Source organism: Egretta garzetta, unplaced genomic scaffold, assembly GCF_000687185.1.
Source record: "Egretta garzetta isolate BGI_Z169 unplaced genomic scaffold, ASM68718v1 scaffold73, whole genome shotgun sequence".
Classification (NCBI taxonomy): domain Eukaryota; kingdom Metazoa; phylum Chordata; class Aves; order Pelecaniformes; family Ardeidae; genus Egretta; species Egretta garzetta.
Window position 1 is genome coordinate 1,322 of NW_009259031.1, and position 27,925 is coordinate 29,246.

General features: G+C 41.2%; 1 protein-coding gene across 1 annotated transcript; it reads left to right on the forward strand.

Moving 5' to 3' along the window:
- The first annotated feature begins 1,805 nt into the window (after positions 1 to 1,805).
- Positions 1,806 to 27,141, forward strand: SUSD2 (sushi domain containing 2). Its single transcript, XM_035890326.1, is given in 17 exon segments — positions 1,806 to 1,835; positions 1,838 to 2,045; positions 4,777 to 4,981; positions 6,351 to 6,502; positions 7,004 to 7,171; positions 7,418 to 7,592; positions 9,051 to 9,252; positions 10,373 to 10,458; positions 11,030 to 11,298; positions 13,858 to 14,001; positions 15,474 to 15,629; positions 17,241 to 17,486; positions 18,549 to 18,821; positions 19,251 to 19,433; positions 24,389 to 24,479; positions 27,028 to 27,077; positions 27,080 to 27,141. Coding segments are annotated over 17 exon segments (2,700 nt in total).
- The last annotated feature ends 784 nt before the right edge of the window (positions 27,142 to 27,925 follow it).

Below are 27,925 nucleotides of genomic sequence, written 5' to 3' on the forward strand. Positions count from 1 at the left end.
CATATATTGCCTGTGGGTTGCCCCATGGGCTGTCCCGGTGGACTTGGGATTCACTGATCTGCTTTACTATCATCTGTAGGCACTTTGCATTCCTACCACCATAGAGGTGTCCTCTCTTGGTCTTTTACTAGACCTAGACAGGCTTCAGGAATGGGCCAGCAGGACCCTTAAGAAATTCAACAAGGACAAATGTGCCTAGGGAGGAAAAAACCCTCACGACACTACAGACTGGGAACTGACTGTCTGGGGAGCAGCTCTGCAGAAAAGGTCCTGATGGTCCTGGCAGACAGCAGGCCAAACGTGAGCCATCACTGTGCCCTGAGAGCAAGAAGGGCCAAGGACATCCTCCACTGTATTAACAGGAGCACAGCCATATGTTGAGGGAAGTGATTATCATCTTTACACAGGACTTATTTGGTCTCATCTGGACTAGTACATCCAGTTCTGGACCTCTGCAAATACAAGACCTTTACCAACTAGAGTGAGTTCGACAGAGAGCCACCAAGATGCTGCGAGGGCTGGAACATTTGCAGTGTGAGGAGAGACTGAGGGAAGGGGATCAGGCCCTTCCCAGCCTGGAGAAAAGGTGGTGGGTGGGAGAAGGAGGAAGCTCATAGCAGCCTTCTGGTATCTGTATGGTAATTATTGAGAAGACAAAATCAGGCACAGGGGTGCACAGTGGGAGGACAAGGAATAATGGGTGTAACGTGGAACAAGAGAGGTTCAGATCTGATATAAGAAGAAACTTTTTCATGATAAGGAGAGCTGAGCATTGGAATACAAGAACCAGAGAAGTCGTGCAGTCTTCATCTTCATCCTCGGACCAACTAGATAAAAACCTCAAGCACCTGGTCTGACCTCACAGCTAAACCTGCTTTGAGCAGGAGGTTGGACAAGAACAACCTCCTGAAGCCCCTTCTGACCTGAATTATTCCCTATACTCAATTTTTTCTGAAGTTGGGTCCACTGCTGCCATTGCACATCCTTTTCTTTACCCGAATGCCTTTCAAATAAACAATATGCCTCTAATTATTTTTTGATCACTGGTCCCAGTTTTGCCATGTGTATACCAAAAGTATAGGCAATCACAGCCTTATGTGATACTACTGATTCAGTTATCTAGGTCTGAATAGCCTTGCTTCCCAAATCTCCCCTGTCATTATTCTGGACTCTGCTCTTTCCTTGATTCTTCTACCCAGCTATAATCAAGTGCAAGGAGGTTCTTACCTTATGCAACAATATTTTACATACCAGATCAGTGGAGTATGCCTTGCATTATTCCAGCGTCCCCTAAAACCTCTCCATCATAAATTCCTGATCTGCTATTGGAACAGACAGTTATACTGTAGCTGTTACCATATTAGCTCTGCCCTACTTCCTTGAAGGAATATCCTTGTGCTCCTGTTGGAAGGCTTCCGTAGTCCATTTCATTGCTCTAACATCATGCCACTGTTTTCAATTATACCTTCCTCAGAATCTCTTTTTACCTCTCTCATTTACAACTTCATGTGGGCACGCACTGTGCCATAAACATGCTTTCTTAATGTCTCATTATCTCCTGAACAAAACTGTACTGTCAGCATCTATTCTTTATCATTCTTCTTACTGATAACTGTTTTTACTTCCTCCGATAAAATTAAAACATATACCTTGTGCCAATGACCTTGTGGTCTTGAACTTTGGAGCAGAAATGCTTGTAAAACCAACACACATCTTCCATTTCAGAAAAATGTAAATATTAAAAGAACGTGTAGGAATTCTACTGACTGCCTCCCCCACCCCCTCCATCTTTTCCTGAATCGGGGATGACCTCTGAAAAGGACCGCCTCCTTCCATTTGTTTTGCTTCAGTAATTTACAACAAACCTTTGAACAGCGAGAATCTTGTTTATTTCTGGACACGTGTTTCTATAAAAGGCTTTTCCCGGACAGGCACAAAGGCTATCATGATCAGCCACCCTGAATCATCTGGACAAAATATGAAATTCGTCGGCATAGATGTTCCTTTCTTCATTCTCCTCACCTACACTGCTCTTTGTAATGCAGGTGAGTAACTTTCAAAACTTTTGCTGCTTTTAACTACCAACTTTTTTGACTTCTGAACTTCAGAATACACACCTCGGTAAGAAATTACTGATACCATTTGCACAAGCTAAAGCAAAGGCACACAAACTGGCTGTTACCGGCACGGTGTCATTTTCAGCCCCTTCCTCTGTAATTTCCAGTAGGACAGTGGACCTTTTCTCTAAGTAAACAGACAATCTGGAGAATGCAGTAAATATTTTTAAAGACACAGAACAACTTTCTAGCTCCCTACATTGAACAAGCATTTCTACACAGGCAGGTCTTCTTGTATAGAACGAAGGCTGACTTTTATTTCTGACTCACCACCATTCCTGTTCTTTCCTGGCACACCCCCCCGTATTATCCCAGGATAAAGGAGGAAGGCCAGCAGAGAGAGAAAAAGAGAGACAGATTCAGCCTGGAGAAGAGAAGGCTGCGGGGAGACCTGATTACGGCCTTTCAATACCTAAAGGGGGCCTATAGGAAAGATGGGGAAAATCTTTTTAGTAGGGCCAGCTGTGACAGGACAAGGGGTAATGGTTTTAAACTAAACCAGGGTAGGTTTAGACTAGATATAAGGAAGAAATTCTTTACAATGAGGGTGGTGAAACACTGGAACAGGTTGCCCAGAGAGGTAGTGGAGGCCCCATCCCTGGAAGCATTCCACGCCAGGTTGGACGGGGCTCTGAGCAGCCTGATCGAGTTAGCGGTGTCCCTGCTCCTGCAGGGGGGTTGGACTAGATGACCTCTAGGGGTCCCTTCCAACCCAAAACATTCTACGATTCTATGATTTTACTGCCTTTTCCTCTTCTTGATCTCTCCATCCTACCAAAAAACCTAAACAGCCCTCCCTGTCCCTCCACCCCATACACAAGACAACACTCAGAGACATTTTCTCCTCATTTCAACAGAAGCCGACATACCTGGAACTGCAAGCATTTGCCCTTCATCCCCATGAGGGGTGACATAAATTCCTCCTTCCTCTCCTAGTCTTGTTCACACATTGTGAATGACCTTTGAGGAGCAGGTGAATCCAGCAGTTTTTGGGATGCAGATTTCTCCTTCCCAGTCCACTAGAGTCAGATCTGCTGTTCTCTCAGATTCAGGAAATTCCTCCTGTCTCAGTCCCACAGATGTGGATACTGCTGTTCCCATTTGTAGGTCCAGCCAGTACAGAGGCTGAGCCTCTGTTGCAAAGAGGCAGATACACATACTATGACACACAGGCTAACACAGAGCAGTGCTGTTCCTAGCATCCAAATAAACACAGACAGCACTCCCATAAACCTGCACACCACCCAGTTCTGTTCCTCCTCTCCAGCTGATCACAATGGAAGGTCACTAGCAAAACACAAACAGCCTTTCTCTCCAGATTCACAGATGCACCACATTCACAGATACCTTGCATGCTAGCATAGGCTTTAAATATGCCCATTAGCAAAGCCTAGATTCGAAGTTCCTTACATGGTCAACAGCTCAGACCTCGGCTCTTTCCAAGTGTGGGTCTCCTCCTACTGACTGGCTAGTTCATCCTGAAGCTCACTGACGATTACAACATGTGTGTGTGCATGCACACACAGAGAGGGAGGTGATACAGAAAATAGCAACAGGATTTAATAAAATGGCTACGGTGATCAGGTACAGGGCTCAGACAGAGAAATACACTGATCAGCAGCTTGTTTATGTGTGAGTAGCTCCTTTTATGTTCCCTTCTCTCCATTTTCCCATGGTTGTTCTTCACCATCCACCTTGACCCCTCCCTGTCTTTTTGCTTGTGTCCTCCCAAATAAGCAACCCTCTCCTAATTAGTTTTTCATCATTGGTCCCAATTTTGCTATATCCATGTCCAAATTTAGAGTTTCTGATACTTACCTGGGTGATCTCAGCATTGCATGGCATTCTTGATATAGTTACCCAAGCAGCGTTGCCCTTGCAAGATTCCACTCCCCAAAAGGTCCTCAGTACCCGCACTTGTCTGTGCAGCTTGTCCACCTCACTTAACTCCCCCTTAACTGTTTGTGAAATCCAGCTGTTCCGCACAGTGTTACTGTAATGTCTGTCAGCTTCTCACTGTTTTGTTTGTGTAGAGCAATTTTTCATGTCATGTCCAGGAATTACTCAATGTCTGTTCAGCTAGACCTCAGCCAGACCTAAGCCAAGGGCCTGGTCATCTGTCTGTGTACCTAGTCATCTTAACAGCTACCTTGCTAAGGTTAGGCTCAAATAAAATGCACAAAAGAAAGAAATTTCAGTAGCTTTTCATAATCTCATATTGGAGCACACTTTGTCACTAATGTTAGCTTTCCATTCATCCAAGAGCGCTAGCCTTCTGTTCTCATTGATTCCTGTGTAGGGTTGACAGTGACAGGACCCCATTCTGGTTTGCTTAAGACCTACACTCAGAAATAAATACAATTATTGACACTCACCAAGGGGCTGCTCTGGAGATTCATCTTTTTATTAGATGTAAAAATACCCATGGAGTTGGTGAAAATACGTACTGGCTGGGGGGTAAGTGTGTTTTTCTATTCAAAATGGAGCAACCTTAATATGCAGGTGATTACAGCCTTCATCTAAATACATTTGTAAACTAACCTAACCAGCCTACTTCATTTATTTATGATAATCCTTTAGATGATGTACTTCTGTTTCAGAGAGCATCTAGAAGAGCTCAATAGCATTCCTGACTATGTTTTTTTCTTCCTTTAACAAGGAGCTCAAGACTCTTGCTCACACCGATGTGGGGAGCTGCTTGGTACCTGTTCCTGCCAGGTGACGTGCCAGTCCTTGGGGATTTGCTGTCCTGATTACAAAGAATTTTGTCTTCAGATTTCTCCATACTCAGGATCTCTGATGGGAGGCAAAGACTTTTTGATTGAAAATACAGCTTTTAATGCCTCTTCTGTGCTAACATGCAGGTGGGCCATGATTTTATATTCTCTCTCTGCCAAAGGGAGGTAAACCTTTCTAATCTCACTTTCTGACAATAGGTAATTACCACAAAACAAGATTTGTCTATACGGGAGTGAAAGCTTACTTTGTAAAGCTGTCAGAATTCTGAAGCATGCAAAGGTTCTGCTAACCTTTACCCATAAGGATACATGTTGTCTTTATTTCTATACAGCATCATCTCATTTAGGCTGAGTTATTGGGTGATACAGTCATTACTCTGCTGGTTCTTCCCTTAACGTATCAAAATAGTGACTTTTCTAAAAGAGCTTCCTTGCGGAGCTCTTTAGTGTCAATATTTTTTTAGCATTTCCATTTTGTGAAAAGGAAATACTCATTTCTTAATCTGAATGAGAAAGCAAAAAGCAAGAAATGTAGCTAGGACACCTTACCTTTTCCCTGTAAGACAAAGCTGTGGATCCTCCGTGTGTCAGCCTGTATGACACCTAGGTCCATGTGTCACACATGCAATACATACGGTACACTTAATTTTACTGACCCCGATGTCCTGACGTTCTTTCCACAGAAGGTTCTGAGTGAGATTTTGGAGTCTTTCCCATCTGAATAGCAGCACCTGAAAAGGTTTTTAGTTATTCATCGGGAAAACCTTTGACCCAGGCATTCATTCTGTACAACACAACTGTGTGCTTTGAATTACCTGCAGAGTTGCATTACCATAGCCAATACAAACTTCACTGCAGACAAGCAAAGATACTACTTCCTGGCAGGCCGCAACTCCCTTCCAGTCCCTTGGAGTAGCTATGCAGTCACCATACACTAATCCTGAAGGGTCACGGGTGGGATTGTACTTTAGCACGCTGGGCAAGAGCCCTAAATGGAAGCAGATGGTTAAATAACAAGCAGTAAGTTCTGCGTTAACCTTTGCAATAGAAATTCTAGGACAGCATGAAATGACTTTTGTTGTATTCACAGGACTTATCAGCAAAAAAACCCCCCAAAAGCCAGAAATTCACAACGCCTGCATATCAAGGTCAATGTTAGCCACCCTGTAATCCTATTAATCCTATAACAGCACCTTTGTCTTCCTGCTGTCCCTTTGTTATTTGTTGCTAATTTATCATGTCCCCCTCCCCCAGTAAATCTAAGGCTTGCAGATTGCTGCGTATTTGTGCAGTGCACAGCAGAATCCAGACTGGTGTAATAAGCACAAAGTACACACGAATTTTTCCAGTTTATATTCACTGCCACAAGCAAAACAGCCATGGGACTCAGAATGATCTACACATGACAAAAGGTTGCTTAATGAAACGTAACTGAGACATTCAGAACTTTCCTTTTCTCAGTGGTGACACTGAAAAGTGTTTTCAACATCAACAGGTTCAAGCAGAAAATCAAAACCAGTGGCTATGTCGCTAAGGACGGAAAAGCCCACTGCATTTCCCCATTGCTGTATGAGACTGGCTTCATCCCTTTTGAAGTTTCTACAGATGATGGGCTGACATTTCCGTACTCTGGAACTTGGTTATCAGGTTACTTACTTAAATATACAGTATCTCTCTTCTTTCCATACTCTTGCTCTGCAGATGCAAGATTATATAAGCCTTTCCCTTTTGATCACTTTTCTTCTTCCTTAACAGGCTGTTTGACCTCATGAAAGTCATTCTTGCTGCCCCCATGTTAATTAATACTTTGAGAGGTGAACTTTCACAGCAATTGAGTTCTGCTGCTATGCAGCAGCAGCATTAACTCATAAAAAGTCCCGTTTAAAAATTAGGTTGATCAAAACAGTTCCCTTTCTGTGCTACTTCTATTGGAAAAAAACTGCATCAAGGTGGTGTAATCTAAGGACTACAGACATTAGTAAGGGTTGTGTTCTCTCAGCTTCAGCTTACTCTTTTTATATCACGCATCCTGTTAGAAAACATACCCAGGGGAAATACTGGTAAATCTTAAAATAATATAGTGGCACCTTTTCAGAGCTATGCAAAGCAGAAATGACATTAATCCTTTTTTTCTGTTCTGTAATGCAGTACATCACAGCAAAGTTTCAGATGGCGAAAAATGTACATTGGTAAATGAGACAAAATGGCAATACTATGGCACCCCCAACACTGATGGAAACTTAACTCTTACCTGGACACACCAGGCGCTTGCAGCAACTTGCATCAACATAGAAGTCTGGGGATACCAGGAAACAGGTAAAGTAACACTTCTCCTACCTGCGCACAAGCCATAATCACATGTGTAACTTATGTGCAGAGCGCTGCACTGTATGCGATCACTTTCACTGAGGCCTTGAGAAGAGATCTGCAAATATAAATAACTCATGACAATAGTGTCAGCTTTTCCTCTTCCTTTGCATATGGGCTGAGACATCTAATTTCAATCTTGTGGTAACTGTTCTTTTTCAGTGTTCAAAATTATTTTCTTCCTCTATGTGACAGGTGACAGTTACTCGGAAAATTGGTTGGCCGAATGGAAATACCTTTATACTCTGGCAAGAGAAATCCCCAATACTGGGAAATTTTCTTTCATCCCTGTACCCGCTAAAGGAAGCTACAGTACGTGGGACTTCGGAATTCTGAGAATTACACCCAGCAGCTATTCTGATGGGCAGAGGCAAGTACATTGCAATATTCATTTATCATAGGTACCTTACTATTGCTTCCTGCATTAAAGACGCTGTCTCCTTTTATGTTTAAAACTGGGACTCAGGCTCCATTTCACATGAAAAAATGGGAAGGGAATTGGAAGGGCAAAAGTGAGAAAAACTCATGGCTCAAGATACAGTTTACTCAATAAAGAGGGGTGTGGGCATGTAGGAAGTAATGCAAAGGCAATCATTCACCACCTTCCACAAGCAGACCGATGCCCAGTAAGGGCTGCTTTGGATAAACTCCCCTGCAGTTTTACTGCTGAGCATGATGGTCTGTGGCACGGAATATATCTTCAGTCAGTTTGGGTTGGGTGTCACGGCCGTGTTCCCTTGTAGCCCCTTGCCAACCCCTATCCTACTCCCTGGGGGCCAGCATGAGAAACAGAGAAGGCCCTGACATTGTGCCAGCACTGTTCGTCAACAGCTAAAACATCGGTGTGTTATCAGCACCGTTTTGGTCACAAATCTAAACCACGTCACCATACTGCCTGCTATGAAGAAAATTACGTCACCCCAGCCAAAGCCAGTACCCTCGGCAAACTAGGACCTGCCAATTTCTTCTGTCACAACTGTGGAGGAGGCTCTAATTGTGGAACTTTTGTCACTGCAGCCACAGGCCTTCCTCTGTGTTTTTTTTTTTTCTTCTATTTTGTAAGCAGGCCTTTGCATTCCTACAAATGTTATGCCCGCTTCCTTTAATTTCACTGTATATTACCCCGTATTTTTTTGCGATTTACCTCTGTAAGTGCTCCATACATATTCTGAGCTTGGATAGATGTTCCTTCATAATTCTTCCATGTCTGCAGTTTTTGATGTAGATGGTGTAGCCCCTGTGAATACATAAATACCACCTCTTCAGCGTGAGAACATATTACTAATACATCAGAATCTTTTTTTAGCATTTAGGCGTCGCTACTCACAAAAGGGTAACCTTGTCTCTTTCTAGAGCTTTTTTTTATTACTTAGTGTATGATATTTTTTCATGGGTGGAGAGCAGAGTAGCCTTGGAACATTTCAAGGATTCTTAATTGTTTCTCCCCGTCTATTGCCATCGGGCCTGATACTACTGGGTTAGGTTTTCTTAGAGAATATAGACGTTCTTCATTCTGGCGTAAATGGAACTACAATGTGAAAAGGCATGAATAGAAAACTTGTCCCTAAAAATATCCACGTAAGAGAGAATCACAAATGCTAAAATGTATTCTGATTATGGCATACTTGCTGCATGCTGTCATGTCACCTTCTAATTTAGGAAAATTGTATTTGCGGTAACTTTGCAGAAAAAAGAAAGCAGTGGCCTTTGTAATGAAGTAACAACTCGCAAGTTGAAAGATTCTTCATAACTATAGTTAGTGATTAAGGCACAGTGTTACTGTCAAAACAGCTATCCAATCTATTTTTTGGCTCTTTTTTTTTTCCAGCAACATTCCATCTGTGTGGAGCTCAGAGCATGCATTGGCTTGGCACCTTGGGAAAGACTTCAGAAATGACCCAAGTGCATGGGCAACTGCCAAATGTATAGAGTGGGACAGAAAGGAGGAGAAGCTTCCAAACTTCATGGAAGAAATTATAGATTGCCCTTGCACCTTGGCACAGGCAAGAGCTGACACTGGCAGGTTCCACGTAAGTTATTAATTGATCCCTTTGGCTGATTATGGTTCCAAAAAAAAAATAGGGAATGCCATACTCCACACACCCCCCTGTTCCCTCTATAAAAGTCATTACAAGAAAATGAAATTTAAATTTGCACAAGTAGCATGTCAAATGGCAGAGGCAGACACAGATTATCCAGGTAGTATGAATAAAAAAAGTGCCTGTAGGACACCAGGTGGAAACCACCTTCAAACAGGGAATTAAGACAGTAGTTCCAGTGGTAGACAGAAAACACTCGGGGAGGGCAGTGAGCTCTGCGGGGCTGGGAGCAGGGATGTCTTCTTCGAGATTCTCCAAGATGGCAGTCTGTGTCTGTAGGCAATATTCCATGCTGAAAGAAGCAGGCCACATTTCTGCCTAGTAGATCATAATTTGCTGCAAACCCTTCTGCCTTGCACCTCAGAGCTCAAGTCCACAGCTGCAATCCATTATTTCCTGTCTCCTGCTTCCTTCCTTCTTCTCAGCTTCGCTGTTAACAAGGAGCTGACCAAAGCTAAGAAATCAATTGCCATTTAGTCTACGCTTTTACTTACAGTGCTGATCTGAGGACCAGATAGGGTAACTTCCTCCCCTATTTACGATACCAAATGGTGGCAGTGTGTTTATGCATATTAAAAAAAAAAAAAAAAAAAAAAAAAAAAGGTAATTTTGTTACTATCTTCTCCTGGTTATGAAGCTCCAAATATGATGCATGTTTTAAATGATACAGTTAAAAGCACGTGAAGAAAAAATATTAGATCTACTGCACTTCCTCTGTCCAAGAACATAGGACAAATGTTAAGTTTAGTCTGGTGTAAATCTGTGTTTGTTATGCACTTACTGAATTCCCCGTCTAGCTGCATCTGTTGCAAGGTCTGTTGTAATAAACTGCAAAACAGTCAGGCTAGACTAACACGTTGCTCCAACCACTTCAATATTAAATTCACCAGTTTTCCTATCATTCCATCTAACTCAACACACAGACACAACCTGTTCATTTAGACTTTACACACGCATCAAAGACAAAGGATGAGGAGAAGATATAAAAAAGGCATAGAAAGAACAATGGGGAAAGAACCCCATTAAGCGTGAGCATTGATCTTTTTTTCAGACAGATTATGGCTGTGACATTGAAAAGGGGAGTGTGTGTACTTACCACCCTGGTGCTGTGCATTGTGTAAGAGCCATTCAAGCCAGGTAAAGAAAATTTGTTAAACTTGCTTTTTTTTTTATGACTTGTTCCACCTCAGAGAAGGTCACAGAAATCACAAAGGTCTCTGTACTCTCAGGTTCATAGCAACCTCTTAGTCACTTATTGTCCCTCATTGCCGAGATGAAGTTAAGGCATCAGATTTAATAAACAGTTAATTGCACTGTGCTAAACTTTAGGATACCGAAACAAGCACTAATGTCTAAAACAGATTTGATTAGGCCTAATTAAGCCTTTCCTGTGTTGTCTACTTAAGTTCAACAAGTAATTCTTTGCACTCTATCAGAACAGTTTTAAAGAGTGCTATGTTTGTGTAGCTATGAGGCCTACAGAACTTCCTTACAGCCTTGGTTAAAAACCCCTCCCTCCCAATCCCTGATCTAATAAAAACAGAGGGGGGCCAGGAGGGGAAGTCTAACTGGGAGGTATCATCGCTGGACATCATATAAAGCTTGGCAACCAAAGCATTTAGCTATATCCGTAAGAAGGCAATAGGTAACCTCTAAGAACTTCACAGAGCTGAATGATGACTTTCTTCTCACCGCTTTTCTCGACCAGTCCTCAGTATGCTGCAGGCCAGCAGTGTTGCTACGACTCCACGGGGACCCAAATGCTCATACATGACTCCCTAGGAGGCAGCACACCTGATCGAGGCCATGACTGGGGTTCACCACCTTTCATGAAGCCTCCCCGGATACCTGGATTTTCCCACTGGCTTTACGATGTCATCAGCTTCTATTACTGCTGCTTGTGGTCTGATAATTGTCACTTCTATATGAAAAGGCGGCCCTCCAGTGACTGCAGGATGTATCGCCCACCTCGAGCCGGTAAGGGCTTCAGAATTGCAATATGAAGCGTAGCTTTTTGCTATGGTGTTGGCTTTTAGAATATTTGCATATGTATATATGTCAGTTGACAATGGTGACGGTACAATCTCGTGTGGAAAATTTCCATGGAAGGTTTCTATTGATCTATCAGTGCCAAAATCTTTATGTGGTTTTTAATCGTCCTGCAAGGTTTTCTTCTGTTGAGTATCTCATTAAGCCCTGGAACCTAAGGAGCCAAAGTTTAGTAGTCAATTCTCATGACTTCCTATTATCAGTGGGCACTTTCTCAGAAAGAAGATGGTTAGGGATGGTTAATGATGGCTTGGCAGTAGCTAGAAAAGTTGTCATGCTGAAAAATGCTACTCATCTCACATACGGAAGTTTTACCATTTACAAGTGTGTCTATTGTTACTGCCCCTTGCTTTTAAGTAGTCTTTAAGTCTTGCCATATCGCTATTGCTGCCGCATGTCTTGCCTTCTTCTATGCTGCTGGGGTGCTGAGGTGTCCAGCAGGATTGTGGCCTCCCATAAAGAAGGAAAGTGCAAAGAGGCAGTGGTTTGCCTCAGGCACAAAGGAGAAAACTGCAGAGGGCACTGGAGGAGGCAGCTAGGATGTCATGTGACACAACACGAGACTCTTCCAGGATTAGCAATAGCAGAGAGTGTAAGTAAGTCCTTCCTGATTTCCCCCACCAAATTTTCCTGTCTGGGAGCAACAAAGGAATAGGGAGCTGGGAGCCAATGTGATCGTAAGGCTGGAAGGGCAAGGTCCTTGCCAGCCTGTGGCCCAGACCTGAGCAAGGTGAGCAGGGCGGACATGATGATGGCAGCAACAGTCAGCTGAGAGTCCATATGGTGGTGATGAGGCAGGTCTGAAGGAAAGCTGAGAAGTCAGTCTGCTGGACATGGTTGAAGATCTGGTCCAATGATGGTAACCAGGGCGAGACACAGTCCAGCGATTGTTGGGCAAGTCCATAGTGAAAAGGCATGCCCAAGGACAAGCCAGAAAGTCAGTCACAGGTCTGCATGGAGATCAGTGGGGTTCATGGCCAGACACAGGCATGGCTGTGTTTGTTAGAGATAGAGACAGGCACACCTATGACATAGCTCAGGCAGGGACTGACGTCCCGAGCCTGAGCTTACCTGAGCCCATGGGCAAAGGGTATAGGTAGAGGGCCTGGTGAGACTGGTCAGTGCATCTAAAGCCTATGAGTGTGCTCAGGGCCCTGACAGTTCCACTACGGGAAAGAAAGGCTACAACATGCCTCTCTTAGGCAAAGGCATGTTGATGAGGGGTGTGAAGCCCATGGTCTTTCCAAGATTTCCAAATGTACTTATGCCATTACATCCATCTCTCAAACATGACAAAAATCCATCATGCAGCTCTAACTAAGCACTGCAGATGCTTGTCTTTCTCCTGGAAAGTATATGCCAAACCGCTTGTGCTACTGCACAGCCAGAAGAGTGTTCGTTGATCTTGTGCAAGCCTAAGCTTCTGAGAAAACTCACCCTCAAATGCCACAGAACCCTCTGCAGAGATCTTAATGCTAAAGTCTTCTGAGAGCATGGCAAAGATAGATGCAGTGCAAAATCAGCTCAAACAAAAAAAAAATCACCTACCTTGGTACTTATAGAACTCTCCTGGAACATGGGATGCTGGGCTTAAACACCTCATCTGCCCAATATGGAGAAATTACTTGAACCTATCACTCAGGGGCAGGCCTTCTTTACTGTGGTTTTCTGTCATCAGTGTTTGTTTGCTACATGCATTTTGGTCTGAAAATCCCAAGTAAATGCACTAACTGCTGAGGAGAAAAAAAAATGGCCTTCTTTCCCTTGTTCTAATGAACCTGATTTATGGAGCGGATTATTTAACAATGGAGTGGTTAAGGACTTACCTGTCACACGGATGTCCTTAGTCATTGAGAGTCATACCTCAGATAAGATGACACAACTTCCAACTTTTTTTGCTGGAGGGGAGAGGGCCTTCTGATCTCTGACTGATCTAAAATGCAAGACCAAGGATATCTGCTGGACTCCAGAGAAGCTTTGGGGCTGAGGATCACTGCCATCTCTCTCTGTTCAGGCCAGATGAGATTTCAAAGCCCCATCCCATTTCTCTGACTGTCACTTCCAGCTACATTTGGAAGCTCTCTGGTGAGCTGCTTCTGGAATAGCCCTGTGTTCATGTCCAAATCTCCCCCATACCTTGCGTGCAAATCAGGCTTCTAGCCTGACAGCAAGGATTCTCTTAGGGGATCTACCAGTTAAGCACGGCTGCCCATAAAAGCCTTTTAAAGGGCAGCCCTAAATGTTGGCTGATGAAGATGAGAGTAACTGGAATGACATTTCTCACTGTTCCCACAGTGCTGTTCAAGGTTGTCATGGCTGTTCCTCATGTCGTATTTACCATGGATCAGCCTTGCATTTTTTCCTTCGTTTAAATGCCATTCTTTGGATCACCACAATGAGATTTTTTTTTTCTCACGAACCTAAGAAGACGAGTAATGGCTTGTGGTTTTTGCTTGTTCTTATTTCTCTTTTTGCTTTTGAAAACAGCATCTGCTTTTGGGGATCCTCACTTCCTCACATTTGATGGTCTGAACTTCACCTTCAAAGGCCAAGGAGAATACACGTTGATAGAGTCTGATCTCACATCCCTAAGAGTGCAAGGGAGGACACAACAGGCACACTTTCCCAATGGTAAGTTGGTAAGAGAGGAAGCAGTGATGACAAATACTATCTTCTGAGCTTGCTTGATTTGCACTTTGCAGCATTACTCCTATCTTCTCTAGTCTTCTCCTTTTTTGGCCATTTGTGAAAGGTCAACATTTTTAAGGTAATCAGAAGGCAGACAAAATAACTTCCTAATCAAAGATTATTTGCTAGTTTTATTGGGTATGAGTAATAGAAGTGTAAGGTTTTCTGTTGTGTTTAAGAGCTCAAGAAAGCAATTCTCATTTCTGTCCATGCTCATTCCCATCTATAAGGAAACATAAGGTCAGTTCTAGGAATCAGTCAACAGCCCTAGCTCTCAGCTGACGCATTTTGGTGGTATTTTAGCTGAAAATTAATAGAAAGCAGGTAAACGCATATGTTGACAGAGAAAAAATGTCCCAGAAGGAGATGAGAAAACATACTTTGGATGGGGAAAAAATTCTTTCTGAGCACCTCAAGCTACCAGAAAAGTACAGGATGTCTGGTGATAAGTTGGTTAAGGAGGTCATTTTTTTTATTCAAAGGGCATGATTCTTCTGGTATTTTGGCTTGTTTGTAAAACAAAACCAAGGGCAGAAGCTTTCTGAAGGTATCTGTGGCCTTCATCATTTGAATGGGCAGATCGCAAGCCAGCCTGTAAGAAGGACATTGTCATATACCTGCATTTTAAAATGAGGGAAAAATAGAGTAGGAAACAGCAGAATGGGATCATGCTTCTCATGACAACCTGAAAAGCCTTATGTCAGATACTTTTGTTTATGCTCTTCCTGTATCTAGTGCTATTTTACAGTGCGTAAAATAGCAGGCTTGCCTCAGGAAAGAATATTCCAGCTGGCCTCAGGGATGCACTTCAAGGATTTGGTACTTCTGGTAGAATTGTAAGGATGGACTAGAAATTGTCTGTGTGTTTCAGCACCCATGTAGACATGAATGCTTATACTGAATATCACATTGGATAGGATGGAGATTTTAAAGGAAATATTTTGCCTTTGAATAGATTTTACTGTGTTTGTGGTAGAAGTGGCGATGAGTCACCAAGCAGTTCATTCTGAAGATCAGTTTCTTAAATTTTTGTTCATTACGTTTCCTTTTTCTGTCATGCCCTCCCTGAAATTATCTTCGATTTTCCCAAGCCTTACTCACAGGACTGTATGTGCAAGAAGGAGATCAACCGGTCTTCTTACATAGCTCAGCCACTGCCATCGGGATGAAGAATTTAGAATTTCCAGACTTTTTTAGCATTAAACATTTTGCTTTCAATATACTATACTGGTAGGAGACTTATACTATGGGTTTTTATGTGACTTATATGCTTAGCAATTCCCTCAAATACAAATAAACATATTTAATTATTTTTAGGACATATCTGGCTTTTTTTTTCCCCTGTATCCTTATAACCTTCCATATTTACTTTATATCATGTTGGGTATTTTGTTTTGGTTTTTTTTATTTGAAAGGAACTGGGGCTCAGGTGACAGGCTTGTCTGCAGTGGCCATGCAGGAGAACAACTCTGATGTGATCGAAGTACGCTACTCAGAGGATTTGAATCTGGAGGTCCTGTTGAACAAGAAGGTCATCAACTTCTCTGAGCAAAGTTGGATGGACCTGAAGGGTTAGTTACAAATATCAGCCTTGTAAGCTATTGTACTCCCATGGAGCCCATGCATAGTTAAAAATATCTCTAGACGCACGTGTTTCAACTCTTCCCCATCCTTTTGTGAAACAAGCTACATGTTGCTCCAAAAATTTTGCAAGGAGTGGCCTTGGTGAAAGAAATTGAGAGCATGGTGGAGAATGCCCTTTCCATCCAATTTGCCTACCTGACTCTGTTTTTGTACTAGCCCAGTGCATGGATCCCTCTGGCCTTTGAGAGTGATGACAAACTACAGTATGGGCAGGAATATAGCCACCAGAATTATGGGCTACACATCTTCTTCCAAGTAGCCACGGATCAAGCATGCTACAGAGAAGCACACCGCGGCTATCTGTGTTCCCATGGAGAGGTGTAGCAGGGAGTCATGGTTCAGTTGAGCACATCAGAACTCGCAACCTTCCTGCTTCTCATCAGCATTACTGGCAGTTAGCCGAGCTGTAACTGGAAGCACCTGTGCTGTGTCCAGGAAGAGGCAGAGTCATCTGATTTGCCAGTAGGCTGGATTGTGGCATGTTCTCCTCTCCCAGAATGTCCAAATAACATAAATTACAACCTTTACCAACACCTGCTGCTTGCTTGAACTTTCTGGGTTGTGAGAAGAGTATGAAGGGGTGACATGCAATCCTGGCAATGGCAGCAAAGTGTTTTAACAGGTAGCTTCAATGCCCGTGTCTTCTATGTCCTCTTTCAGTGGCTTGTAGAGCAATGGTTTTCCTTCTCATCCTGTGGAGGGTGAATGGAATGAAAAACTCCTTACTCCACATTCTGCTTTGAGCTTACTGCATCTAATGCGATGAAGCCTACCTAGCAAAATGAAATAGAGTAAAATATAACTGAAATATATACTAAAATATAACTGAATTTCACATTCACCTATCAGCAGTTCTCTTGATTGGTCCGATGTTATTCCCTTATTCTTCTGCCAAAAAGATGGAAAAGTTGACTTTTTTTACCTCCGCGGGTGTGATCATTTGATTAGTCTTTAATATAATTTGACAAATACTCTAAACATTACTAGGATTTTAACAGTAAGCCTCTATTCAGCAGAGGAAGTTTTCTGTGGCTAGCAGTTAGTATGCCTCAAATGGCCAGAAAATATGATGAAGAGCAGAGGGAAGGCTACATTGACAAGGAACTGCAGAAGCAGAGAGGTGCAGGAAGGAAAAAAAAATGGAAGGGACAGGCTTGGAGAAGAGGCCACATGAGAGAGGTCTTGACAAGACAATCAAGAAGCAGAGGAAACCTGTGACCACTGAGAGCAGTGCTTCCAGCTCACAGCCCCTCTCTGATGTCATCATCTCGTATCTTAAAGCTTCTGCTCTGGGACACTGGCAGAAGGCAGTGCAGCTTGTTATCAACTGCGGGCCTTTTTTTGCTACTACTCTGTAGTAGCCATCTTAGCACAGCTGTAGGTATGAAGGTGTGGCCTCCCTTTAAATGCTTCTCAGAATGTAGCCCAGAGTGAGGAAGGGAAGAAAAGCCTTATGAAAAATGGTTAAAATTGAAGACACAACAATCTGTTCACTATGGATGATTAGCTATTTTTTTCTCTTCCTCTCATTGTTATAGGTCTCTTTCTGCATTCTAATGATCAGAAATTCACAGTGATGTTCTCTTCTGGGTCTGGAGTGGAAATACAGGGAAGCGGAGGATTTCTGACCTTAACAGTTCTGCTCCCAGAGAAGTTTATGAATCACACACAGGGTCTCTTTGGTGTAATGAATGGCAAGACAGAGGATGAGTATACCTTCAAGAATAAAACCACCATGTCAGTTCATGCAAGTCCCCAGCAGTTGTTTGAGTTTGGAGCTAACTGTAAGTAATTTCTCTGGTCTATTATTACATTTTCTTTACAAATTCAAAACAGCTTGTGATTTTCAGACTAGCAAATTAAGTCTGTGCTAAGCAACCTATACTGGGGGAATGATTGAAGACAGAACCACAATGGAGCATCCTGTGCTTTGTTCTGCCAAGAGTCAGAGCTTGTATTTCACAGCTTACACTTTCAGAATTCCATCTACTATGGTCAGCTGAACCAGACTGAAGTGTTGCAGAAGTATAGCAATAGCTAGGGTCAGCTATCTTTTTCTAGATTATTAGCAATGTTTCCATTGAGTACCATGCCGACAATTTAAAAAATCATATATTAAATCACAATTTAATAATTGTCCCTTTAAAAAAGAGGGGGGGGGTATGTGTGTAAGAGAATGGCTGCTTTCATTTAATGAAAGTGGTTAGGCTGCCATATCTAGCCTGCAGCATTAGACTGGTCAGAATTCCTCCTGACATGATTCTATGACATCACATTAAGAGATAGGCCAGAAACATGATACAAAATACCCTCTGGCTACCAGTTGATCTCTGATTCAAGCACAGCAGAGCCATACCCCAGGATTCAGATCATACTGAAAAGTCTCACTGTTCCCACTTCAGGAAGTTTCTGATTTAGTAGAGTGAAAGCAAAAAGCAGGGCCACGGCAGACATGATAATTTTAGGGACCACAGGATCAGGATTTGCGTTGCTTGTAATGCTTGGCTTAGCTAGTTCTGTCTGAGGTACTTCTTTATCACCATTTTGCCAGCAGGCATCTAAAACCATCTTTACGTAAAATCACAGATACAACATTATTTGGATCTAATTTTAAGTAACACCAGCTTAACCAAACACTAACTTCAGTACTAAGCTAAGATGCTGCATACGAAAAAGAAAATAATCTTGAACGGAAGGAAGCTATAGGGTTTCATAGATCTCTTACAGCTCTAGCTATGTAAATAAGCACTTGGATTATTAGCAGAAGGTGGTCTGTAGGTCTGCAGGAAATGTTACATATGAATCTCTCTCTCTCTCTCTCTCTCTCTCTCTCTCTGTCTCCCAAGGGGCTGTTCAAAATGGAACTTCTCTCTTTACTTACGACACGGAGTTCTTACTGAACAATTTCTTTTATGGGGAAAAGCACAATGCTTCCTTTCTGCCCGAGTTCTTTCCTTACGAAGACCCTGCTGATCCCTTGGTGAAAGAGATGATCTCACTCTGTGACTCTGACCCGTTCTGCAGATTCGATGTCCTGACAACAAGAAGCCTTCAAGTGGGAAGTTCCACAAGACTATCTCATCAGAATCACAAGCTGCTGGTAGAAAATCTAGAGCCAGGTGATACAACATTCCACAAAGCATCCATCACTACAGTTCTTTCTGCAGGGCATCTAAATAGTTAACACTGTTTGAGAAGGCTTTGCTCAGCTGTAGGTTCACGCACCTGTAAACACTCTTGTTATGAGGAGTTGTCCTTGTACCAGGAAAACTCTGCGCTGGTAGGATACTTAGACAAACACAAAATAAATTTCTTTCCATTTCTTCCACTACTACCCTGATCTTCATTTTCTATGTCTTCACCTGTCTTCCTCAGATTAAAAAATTAAAAAAAAAAAAAAAAAAAAAATCAGAAAGTATTGTCTTTCAGTTAGCCTAAAAATCTTTGTCTTTCCGTAAGTTGTCACTAAAACGCCATTTGAATCATTGTGATGGAGATTTGCTAGTTCAAATCCAAAATACATTAACCAGATACGTCTCTTTTACTAGTGATCTCTTGTGGCTGGCTGGATCATCCAACCAACGGAAGAAAGAATGGAACTAACTACCTGCTGGGTTCAACCATCCGTTTCATCTGCAATCAGGGCTATGAACTCACTGGGTCAAAGGAAAGAATTTGCCAAGTGACGGGGGCCTGGTCTGGAGACACACCCAGTTGCGTCCTGAGAACAGGTCTGTTTCCTTTTAAAAGTTACAAATTGACAGTAAAAAATCATTATCATAAACAAGGCAACCTCAGTATACAATGATGGCCCTTGACAAAAGCAACTTCTGTTACTTGGGAAGACATTGGACATGAGATCCCTGGATTTCTAGAAAGATTAATGTTCAAATCTAAATAACAGGCGATTTATGGTGTTTTGGTTTTTTTTTTTAATTTCATGTATCTACTAGTTCTAAGGGTTTAGGGCTACATGATTCCCTTTCTCTTGATTTGGCTGAAAGGAACTGTTAGGCATGCTTCTTGAGTGTATGACCTGAAATAAATTTCAAACTGAGTCTTAGAAAAACAGTAAAGGATAGCACTTAGCTAAAAATTACAAAAAGAACTACAAAAAGCCTTATTTACACTGTTTTCATGTAATTTCCTTATGTAAATGTAATGTTCTTTTAGCAGCGTTATAAATCTTTAATCTATGCATACATGCATACACATAAAGAACTAGAGATTATTGAAATCCTTTAGTATCCACACAATTTGAGCTACTTTTCAAGTATAAATGATGGCACAACCCCCAAGCGTTCATTGTCATCCTTCATTCTGTCATTGCTAACACAGTTTTAACTTTCTTTGCAACTAACTGGGGCAAACATATATCCAGTCTGAGCCATCTGAGGGGTGGGAGATATTCAAAAGCCGTCAGGAATGGTCCTGGAAAACTGACTCTTGGGTGGCCCTGCTTGAAGATGGGAATTGGACAAGATGACCTCCAGAGGTCCCTTCCCACCTCAACCGTTCTGCCATTCTGTGATTCAAGAGCAGACACAGCCCTCGCTTGTTGAAGGCTTCCACTCTCTTGTTCTAAAAGATTAGATTATCTCAAAACATAATGTATTATTCTATGGCAGTAAAATTGTCAATGATGTAACAGTATTAGTATAAATAACATAAATGTATTACTGCTCTTGTGTCACTCCTATTAGATTATCAATTAGCCTGGGACTGCTGGATTTAGTAGCAGTTAGGCTGTCTCTACGATTTACAGGAAACTGCCCAATATTTTCTAACAGTTTCAACTTTGGTTTTTTCATATGCCACATACACTCCAAATGTCCTGAAGATGGCAGTATTTCAAAGCACCAGGGCGATGCAAGGCCACATGGCATGTTGAAGCACTTTTAATGCAGAGTTAATTGTTCCCGAAAGTACTCATCAAATAATTCCTATCAACAGACTCTCCATTCTGAGCACCTTCCCAAAGAAATGTGGAAAGTGCACAACACCTCTGCAATGAATTCTTAGCCAGCTGACACATTTCATCAGCTTTTGCAGGCCTGCACCAATTGCTTGTTCATTTCCAACACAGTTCTGCAGGTAGAGTGCTATTTGTGAGATGAACGGCAGTGAGTCTGGGCAGCAGCCTGTGGACTTTAGCATAAAAAACAATTACTGAACATTTGCACATACAAGACAGGGAATGTTGCTTAATTTTAAATAGATGACTGAATGTTTATGGAATGTTTTCTTGGACCAGCCATTATTAGTAATCAATATGCAACTGATCATGTTCACAGGGGCCAATCTCAGTAGTGATGCTATTTTGGAAAGAGGGAAACTAGATGTATTTCAAAGCATTTCTGGTTAATATGATAGGCTAGATCATACCGAGTACTTTAGTTAACTGTTGAAAGTATGAAAGATTCAGTAGTTTAGCAGATAATTTGGCATGCTTCATAGTTCACAGTCATAATAGATCATCTGTCAAAAGTCTGAGAAGAATGAAATCTTCACAGAGTAAGGCCAGATCTTAAAAAGTCAGTGGCAAAACACTTTGCCAAGCTGAAAGCTAAGAACATTTTTCCATTGCTGCCATCAACCGCATACATACTGGATAGGAGCCAGTCAGTCTCAATAAGCAAACTGGATGCTGACATTTACACTAGAGAAAGGGGGGGCAAAAAGCCAGCCCTGAGAGATTGGAGGGAAGGAGTTGGAAGATACGCAGAGATTAACTGCATTCAGAATGATAGAGAAGTGTCGCAGCTTTATGGATAAGCAAATAAAAACCACAGTGTGTTCCAGCACATGGATTCCCGAGAGCTGACAAAGAACAAGGTGTGACAGAATTTTATTGATCTGATTGTAAAAAAGAGCTTCCTTACTATTTCATATTTGGGGTTGTAGTTCAGTTGTAATGTAAGCCAAAAATGATGATTTTTATCAGCCTCAGGAAGTTGGAGCCCATAGCAGCAGGATAATAACAATACTGACAACTGATCAAGACAATATAAAATACAAATTGAATACACAGCTCTTCATTCTTTTTTTTTTTTTTTTTTTTTTTTTTACTGCTGTGCCCTAATAATGGCATCCATATCTAGCCTTGTTCCTTCTTTTGCATCATAAGATACGCTGCTGGATATCAGTTTCTGTCCAAGAAGGTTATTTTATTGACAGGTCCAAGTCTCTCTGGAGAAGGCAGGCAAAACAGTCCAAAGTTCCTCTCACTTAGGTCTAAACCTTGAGTATTTTTATAGCAAGGACAGCTAGTACTTGCTTTCAACTAAATACATTTCCACCTCCATTTCTAAGACACAGTTGAAATCCAGTACCAGTTTTCCCTGTGTTGATTCTGAATTCAGCGTAGGTACAAAAAAGGTCTTCATGTTGTCAAAATCTGTTGTTGCTGAGATCAGTTTTCTTCACTGTTTTCTTCTTTACACAGCAGCTTGCTGCTGTTTTGCCAACATCCATCTTATCAAACCCTGTGACAGAGGGCCTTCTTGACGCCAGGAAAACGCTGACAAAATTAATGGACAGCACTTCCAAATTTCTGGGCGCCCGAATGGGTGACCACTGACCTAGGCACTGTGATTAGTGGTCACATTTTTACTTCCAGCATGAACTATTAAAACACACTTTTTCAAGTTATTTCTTTCATGCTGGTCAAGAACACAGAGGGCCCAGCCCTCTTACTCTCAGCTTTTGGGGGTACTTCTTTACAGCGCTGTGCCCATTACACTTGCTGCAGTTTTGTGGCACATCAAATTCAAACTCTGTATTGCACATCACCAGGTTTTTTAGTTGCTACAGGCTTCTGTTTTTCATAAGCTAGAACCGTTAAAATAAAGGCATAAGGACTATGAAAACTGGGTAAGAAGAGAGACAGAAACAAGAAAACTGAATGCCAGTTATTTTGCAAAATCCATTTCTGTATTTGAAATTTCAAATACAAATGATGCTGTTGGGCCTGCATATTGTTGCTTCTGAGTTTTGCTTCCTTGAATTAAAGTTTCCATGGAAATCCTCTGCTAATAATTATTTTGCTATGCTTCTAATTACAATCCCACTGCAAGTCTTGCCAGTACCACAGCAACCTCCCTTCACAGAATATCATAGAAATATGAAGAAAAAGAAACCATCCAGAAAAAGCAAAAAGGAGAATCTAGTAAACTCAGAAGTAAAATGCAGCTAAAAATGATAAAATCTTAGCAATATATATACATATAATCTGTTTATGACAGACAAGAATATGGTGGTGTTAAGTGCAATCTGGTTTTATCCGTCTTCTTTTTTTTTTTTTTTTCCCCTGCTCCTCTTCTTGCTTTTAGGTTTCATTTTCCAGGCTCAGGCTCTGCGTAAATACAGTTCTTTTGGGAAATTTGTCAGAAATCTCCTATGTCTATGTCTCCTGTTGTCTATCATTTCCAGACTGGCTGCAAAACGTATTAAAATCAAGAAATACAACCTGAGATGATAAATTAAATACAAAGATTTCAGAACAGAGACACATCACCACTAGACCAAACTGCCGAGGCCAATGGTGGGTTCTCACCATTTGGCAGAGACAGGGTACCTGCCTGTAAGGTGTGTGTAAGACAAACAGAAATTTTTGAGCCTTGTACAGAAGTTACTGGATGAAGGACCGGTGCCTGTGAAACAGTTTATGGTGTATCCTACTTCTCCTCCTAAACTTCAGTATAAACCAAACTAGAAACCAAATTATCTATTCTAGGATCATGGAAGCATCTGTTACATCACTCTGCCATCACAGCAGTTTGGGCAGTTCTTCCTGCAGGCAAGACAAAGCGATGGAAGGAAGGGCTGGCAAAAATGCAGCCCAGATGCATTAAACCCCAGATGCACCAGCTGCTCAGCTATCTCTAAATAGGCTATGTGCTCCCTGATACATGCATATAGTGCTATCACTAGGCGCAGAAAAAGGGCAGAGCGTTGAATCTACTTTGACTTTAGGACACCACAGTGTCTCAGAGCAAGGAACTACACTTCTGTTTGGCTCTCTGACACTGAATCTGGGATAAAGACTGCTCACACCGGGACTTGCAGTTTTTCAGCAGTGGTACTCCAGCAGGTATTTTCCTTAAAGGATACGAAATTCAGGAAGCACTGTTTCTCCAGACAGTTCACTCCAGATGCTGCATCTCCTGAACTTTTACCAATATCTTACGTGTCATGAAAAATTTACCTGATACATTTGACACTTTTAGCATGTTCATACAGTGATGCAGTTCACTGTTCCCACACCAGAACAGTCACTTTTGCTCTCTTTTACACAGAGCATTAAGCAGCAGAGGCAGGTTCAAAATTTTAATGCTGTAAGAGGGGCAATTTTTAAAGCAATCAAACTGTATGGAAAAAGGATTGAAAAATTGTCAGTTATTGGGATTGGCATTTCTATATAAATATTGTACATTCGTGATGGTGACTACATATTAACCATGCTTTCTTTGTGTTAGAACAGCTTTTGCAGCCACCTGCCCTAACTGTCAAATGTAGGAATTATGTGAATTCCTACTCTTTACCAGTTTGTTCCATAAATACAAAGAACAGTAAAATTAACACTATATGTACAATTTTAAAAATTATCACATGACTACATTCAAACAGATATGAAGAAATGTATCAATGTCTTCCTGTTTTCTTGTGGTTGGTCTCTGTTTTTCAGACATCAAACAAGTAATTCTTCTTGGCTGTGTATTTGGAATAGTCGGTCTTGCAGTCCTAGCACGTCTGACTTTCTTATGTAGAAAAGAGAGGTAAGACTCAATTGAACTGAAAACACAAATGAACCTGCTAAAGAAATAGCAAGTGTTATGACCTTTTTAATAACTTTTCTCAATGACAAAGAAATCAAACATGGTATTTTCCTGCTACTATCTTTTCTGCAAAACATCATGTCTGCATAGTCCTTGTGTCCTGCCGGAAGACTATGAAGCAAAGTTGGAATTGCATTATCAAGACATGCCAGAATGTGATTAGTTGATTGATTGAGAAGGAAACGGACTTTTTGATCAAAATAATTTATTTGTTGAGTGGTAAGGCCACCTGATTAAAAGTGTTCTGTTTCAGAACAGGTATGCTCATGATACCAAGAGGGAAATTTGATGTATCATCTAAGGAATGCATTGCATGGTACTGTAACTTTCCACATACTTTTAAACATATTCCCACTTTTAGGCATGCAAGAATTTGCCTAGAGAATGCTTGTATGTCTCTTGTGCCAAACAGGCGAATAGAATTTTAAAGATATATCAGTTTGCTCCCCATTCTTGGAACCTTTCTACCACACAGAAATGAACTCGCCATCAAAACTATTGCATTTTTAAAAGAAATGTCTACAAAAAGTTATGTGGCTAGTAAACGACTTCTTTAAGGTTTTAGTCCTTTGTTTTAAAAGGTTGCTATGATTTCATACATTCTGTGTATAATTCATTCTGGTAGCCAGTGCTAAGAAGACACAGAAATATATTTTTGGCTCTGTGCCTTTCTAACAGGTTCACCATTGCAGACTCTTGAAACAGAACTCAGTATGACAGCCATGCCCATCACTGAAAATGCAGCCCATTGATTCCAAGAGCAATCATCAATTAATCGTGTCTATCAGAGTGCCAGAGACACTGCTAATTTTTGCCCCTTCTCTTTAAATCACATAAGCATTGTCCACACTTCACAGAGAACACTCATACCAAAACCACTTTTTCTTCCTCCCCTGTACAAAAATAATTTAAAAAAAAGGATACTCACGCTGGGTAGATAACTGCAGCAATTAATGGTTTTTGCATACATAAAAATGCATAGACAGAGAACACTTCCTATAGTTGCCAAATTTTACACACACCAGATTCCTACATAAAAACCCAACTGGTTTAAATCACTACTATTAAAGCTGCAAAGACTTCTCACATTTGCAAGCAGCTTACAGACCTGCTACTCTAAACTCGTCACTGTACATAAAAAAACTTATTAAAAAGAATAGAAGGGAGCCTTCAACCCTTCTAAACTCTTGTATATTCTGCAAATCTGTAGGTAATTTTCATATGCTACCAAAACCTTATCATTTATGAAAAAAATTTTGAGAGAGTTTATAATAGTCCATAGCACTCAGCGGGGCTGTATATTTGGATGCAGTCTTTTGTATAGCAGTAGCAAATTTTGAACAGATAAATTTTAACTAGGGATGGCTTATTAGACAATTATTGAATCATGAAAGACTGTCATCTATTGTATACTCTTCTGGATCTCAGGGTAAATATAACAAGTCGCATATTTTATATAGGAAGAGAAAGAAGTAGTCCTACATACTGTAGGGCTTTGAAAACAACTACCTCTGCACCCAACTCCAGAAAAGCAGCAGCGCTTGGTGTTCACAGCTAGGACCATACTTATGTAGTAAGATAGAGTGAAGTACCTTAAAAGCAGCAAGGCCAATAGAAATATACAAAAATCCTAATCATTGAATGCTATGTGCTTTTAGATTTCTTTTTCCTTTAACAAACAAACAGAAAAACAAGTAGGGGCTGTGTTTTCAAACTTTCCCCAGCCACCTTTCTATCCTAAAAGTGAAAGATAAGTTTCTCAGACAATCACATGATTCTATAAGCAGAGATTGGTGGGGGGTGAGGGGAATCACAGTATTTAGAATAAAAATCGCAAGAAATCAAAATACCAAGGTGCTCAAAAAATTTGTTTATGCTTTTCCCTCTCAGTCAGTTGTGAGGGTTGCTAGGTAGTCGCAAATGTATCTGTTAATATTTTGGTGATATGCTTCACTTAGCAAAAAAAAAAAAGCCAACGTTAAGGTCCAGGATTTACCACTGAATCCCGAGTTCCCTGCTCACTCAGACTTTTTTTCCTCTCAAAAACCAATCTTCTTTCCAGACCCTTCATTATCAGTGTTTTCAAACCAGTGACATTTGCCCAGTTTCTCCTTTTGCTCCTATAATTTAGGCCATCATACGAGAAAACAGAAATTGATTGTTGCACAGGGATAACAGCAAACCTTCAGTATTCTCTAATTTTATCAAATATTGCTCAAACAGAAGTGCTACATATCCTTCAGTCACTACTTTTGGTAATTTAAATATTTTGAATCTTCAGTGGTGTATGACAGGGGAGGGATATCGTTCCTTGGGGGATGTATGCACTGGAATTACACAGAACTGGTACCTTAAAAATTGGTGCAATATTACTATTCCACCCAACCCGATATTCTCACCTTGATCTAAGCAATGACATTATGGCAACTACTTTAACAGTCATCTCTAGCCTTTTTTTTTAAAAAACTTTTTGTCTTTTCTTCCAAAGACAAAAAGGCAACCAGAAACTTCTTTCAGAGGTTCCAGTTGTATCTGAACAAGAAACAATGAAATTCCAGAGGAGTTTTTAATGAAATACAGAAAAAGCATAGCGGAGGATTAAATCGTCCACAGCAACACAGACAGACTTTCCAAACGCAAGCAATGGTTTTCTATAGTATGCCATCATTTGATTTTTGCTTTCAATATAATGAGTGTTCAATTGTATGGGAAATGCTAACCAACTTCCTGGCATTATACCATGGCAGCCTCAGCCTAGTGTCTATCACGAGCAAAGGATAATGCTGCTGAAAGCGTCAGTCTCAACACGATGGGCACAAGTTTCTTCTGACAGTCACATCTCTGCCAGAACCAGAGTTCTGACAAAATCAAACGAGTTCATGATTTCTCTGCACTACTCTTCTTTTACTTGAAAGCTGGTAAAATGAAAAGAATCCTCGCCTACTACGCTAGCCACTATCAGACAAACATTTGCCTTCTCTGGGGCCATGTATGGCTCATTTACATAAATGTAAAACGTACAGTCTGTGGACGTACAGTCAGATGGACTACTGGCAAGTTGGGCTGGATTTGCAGTGTGTTTGAAAAAAAAACGTTTTGGCCAGTCTCTGAATACAGACTCAAAGTGGCATTTTTGTTTCAGTTCTGACCTAATTTTAAAAGGATACAACTGGGGGGAAGGGAGGGGAAGTACTCAGAAAATGAAACCTTTCCTTCCAGGTTAACTTATAATGATTTTTTAAAAATCCATCTTTATTCAACTGTCCAATTAGGGTCCATCTTCAAAACAAAAAATCTGTTACCTGCACTGGAAATGTTTTGCAAAACTTACATTTTCCTTGATAAATGGCAACATGCATACTCTTTTAATATCTACAGTGTGTTTC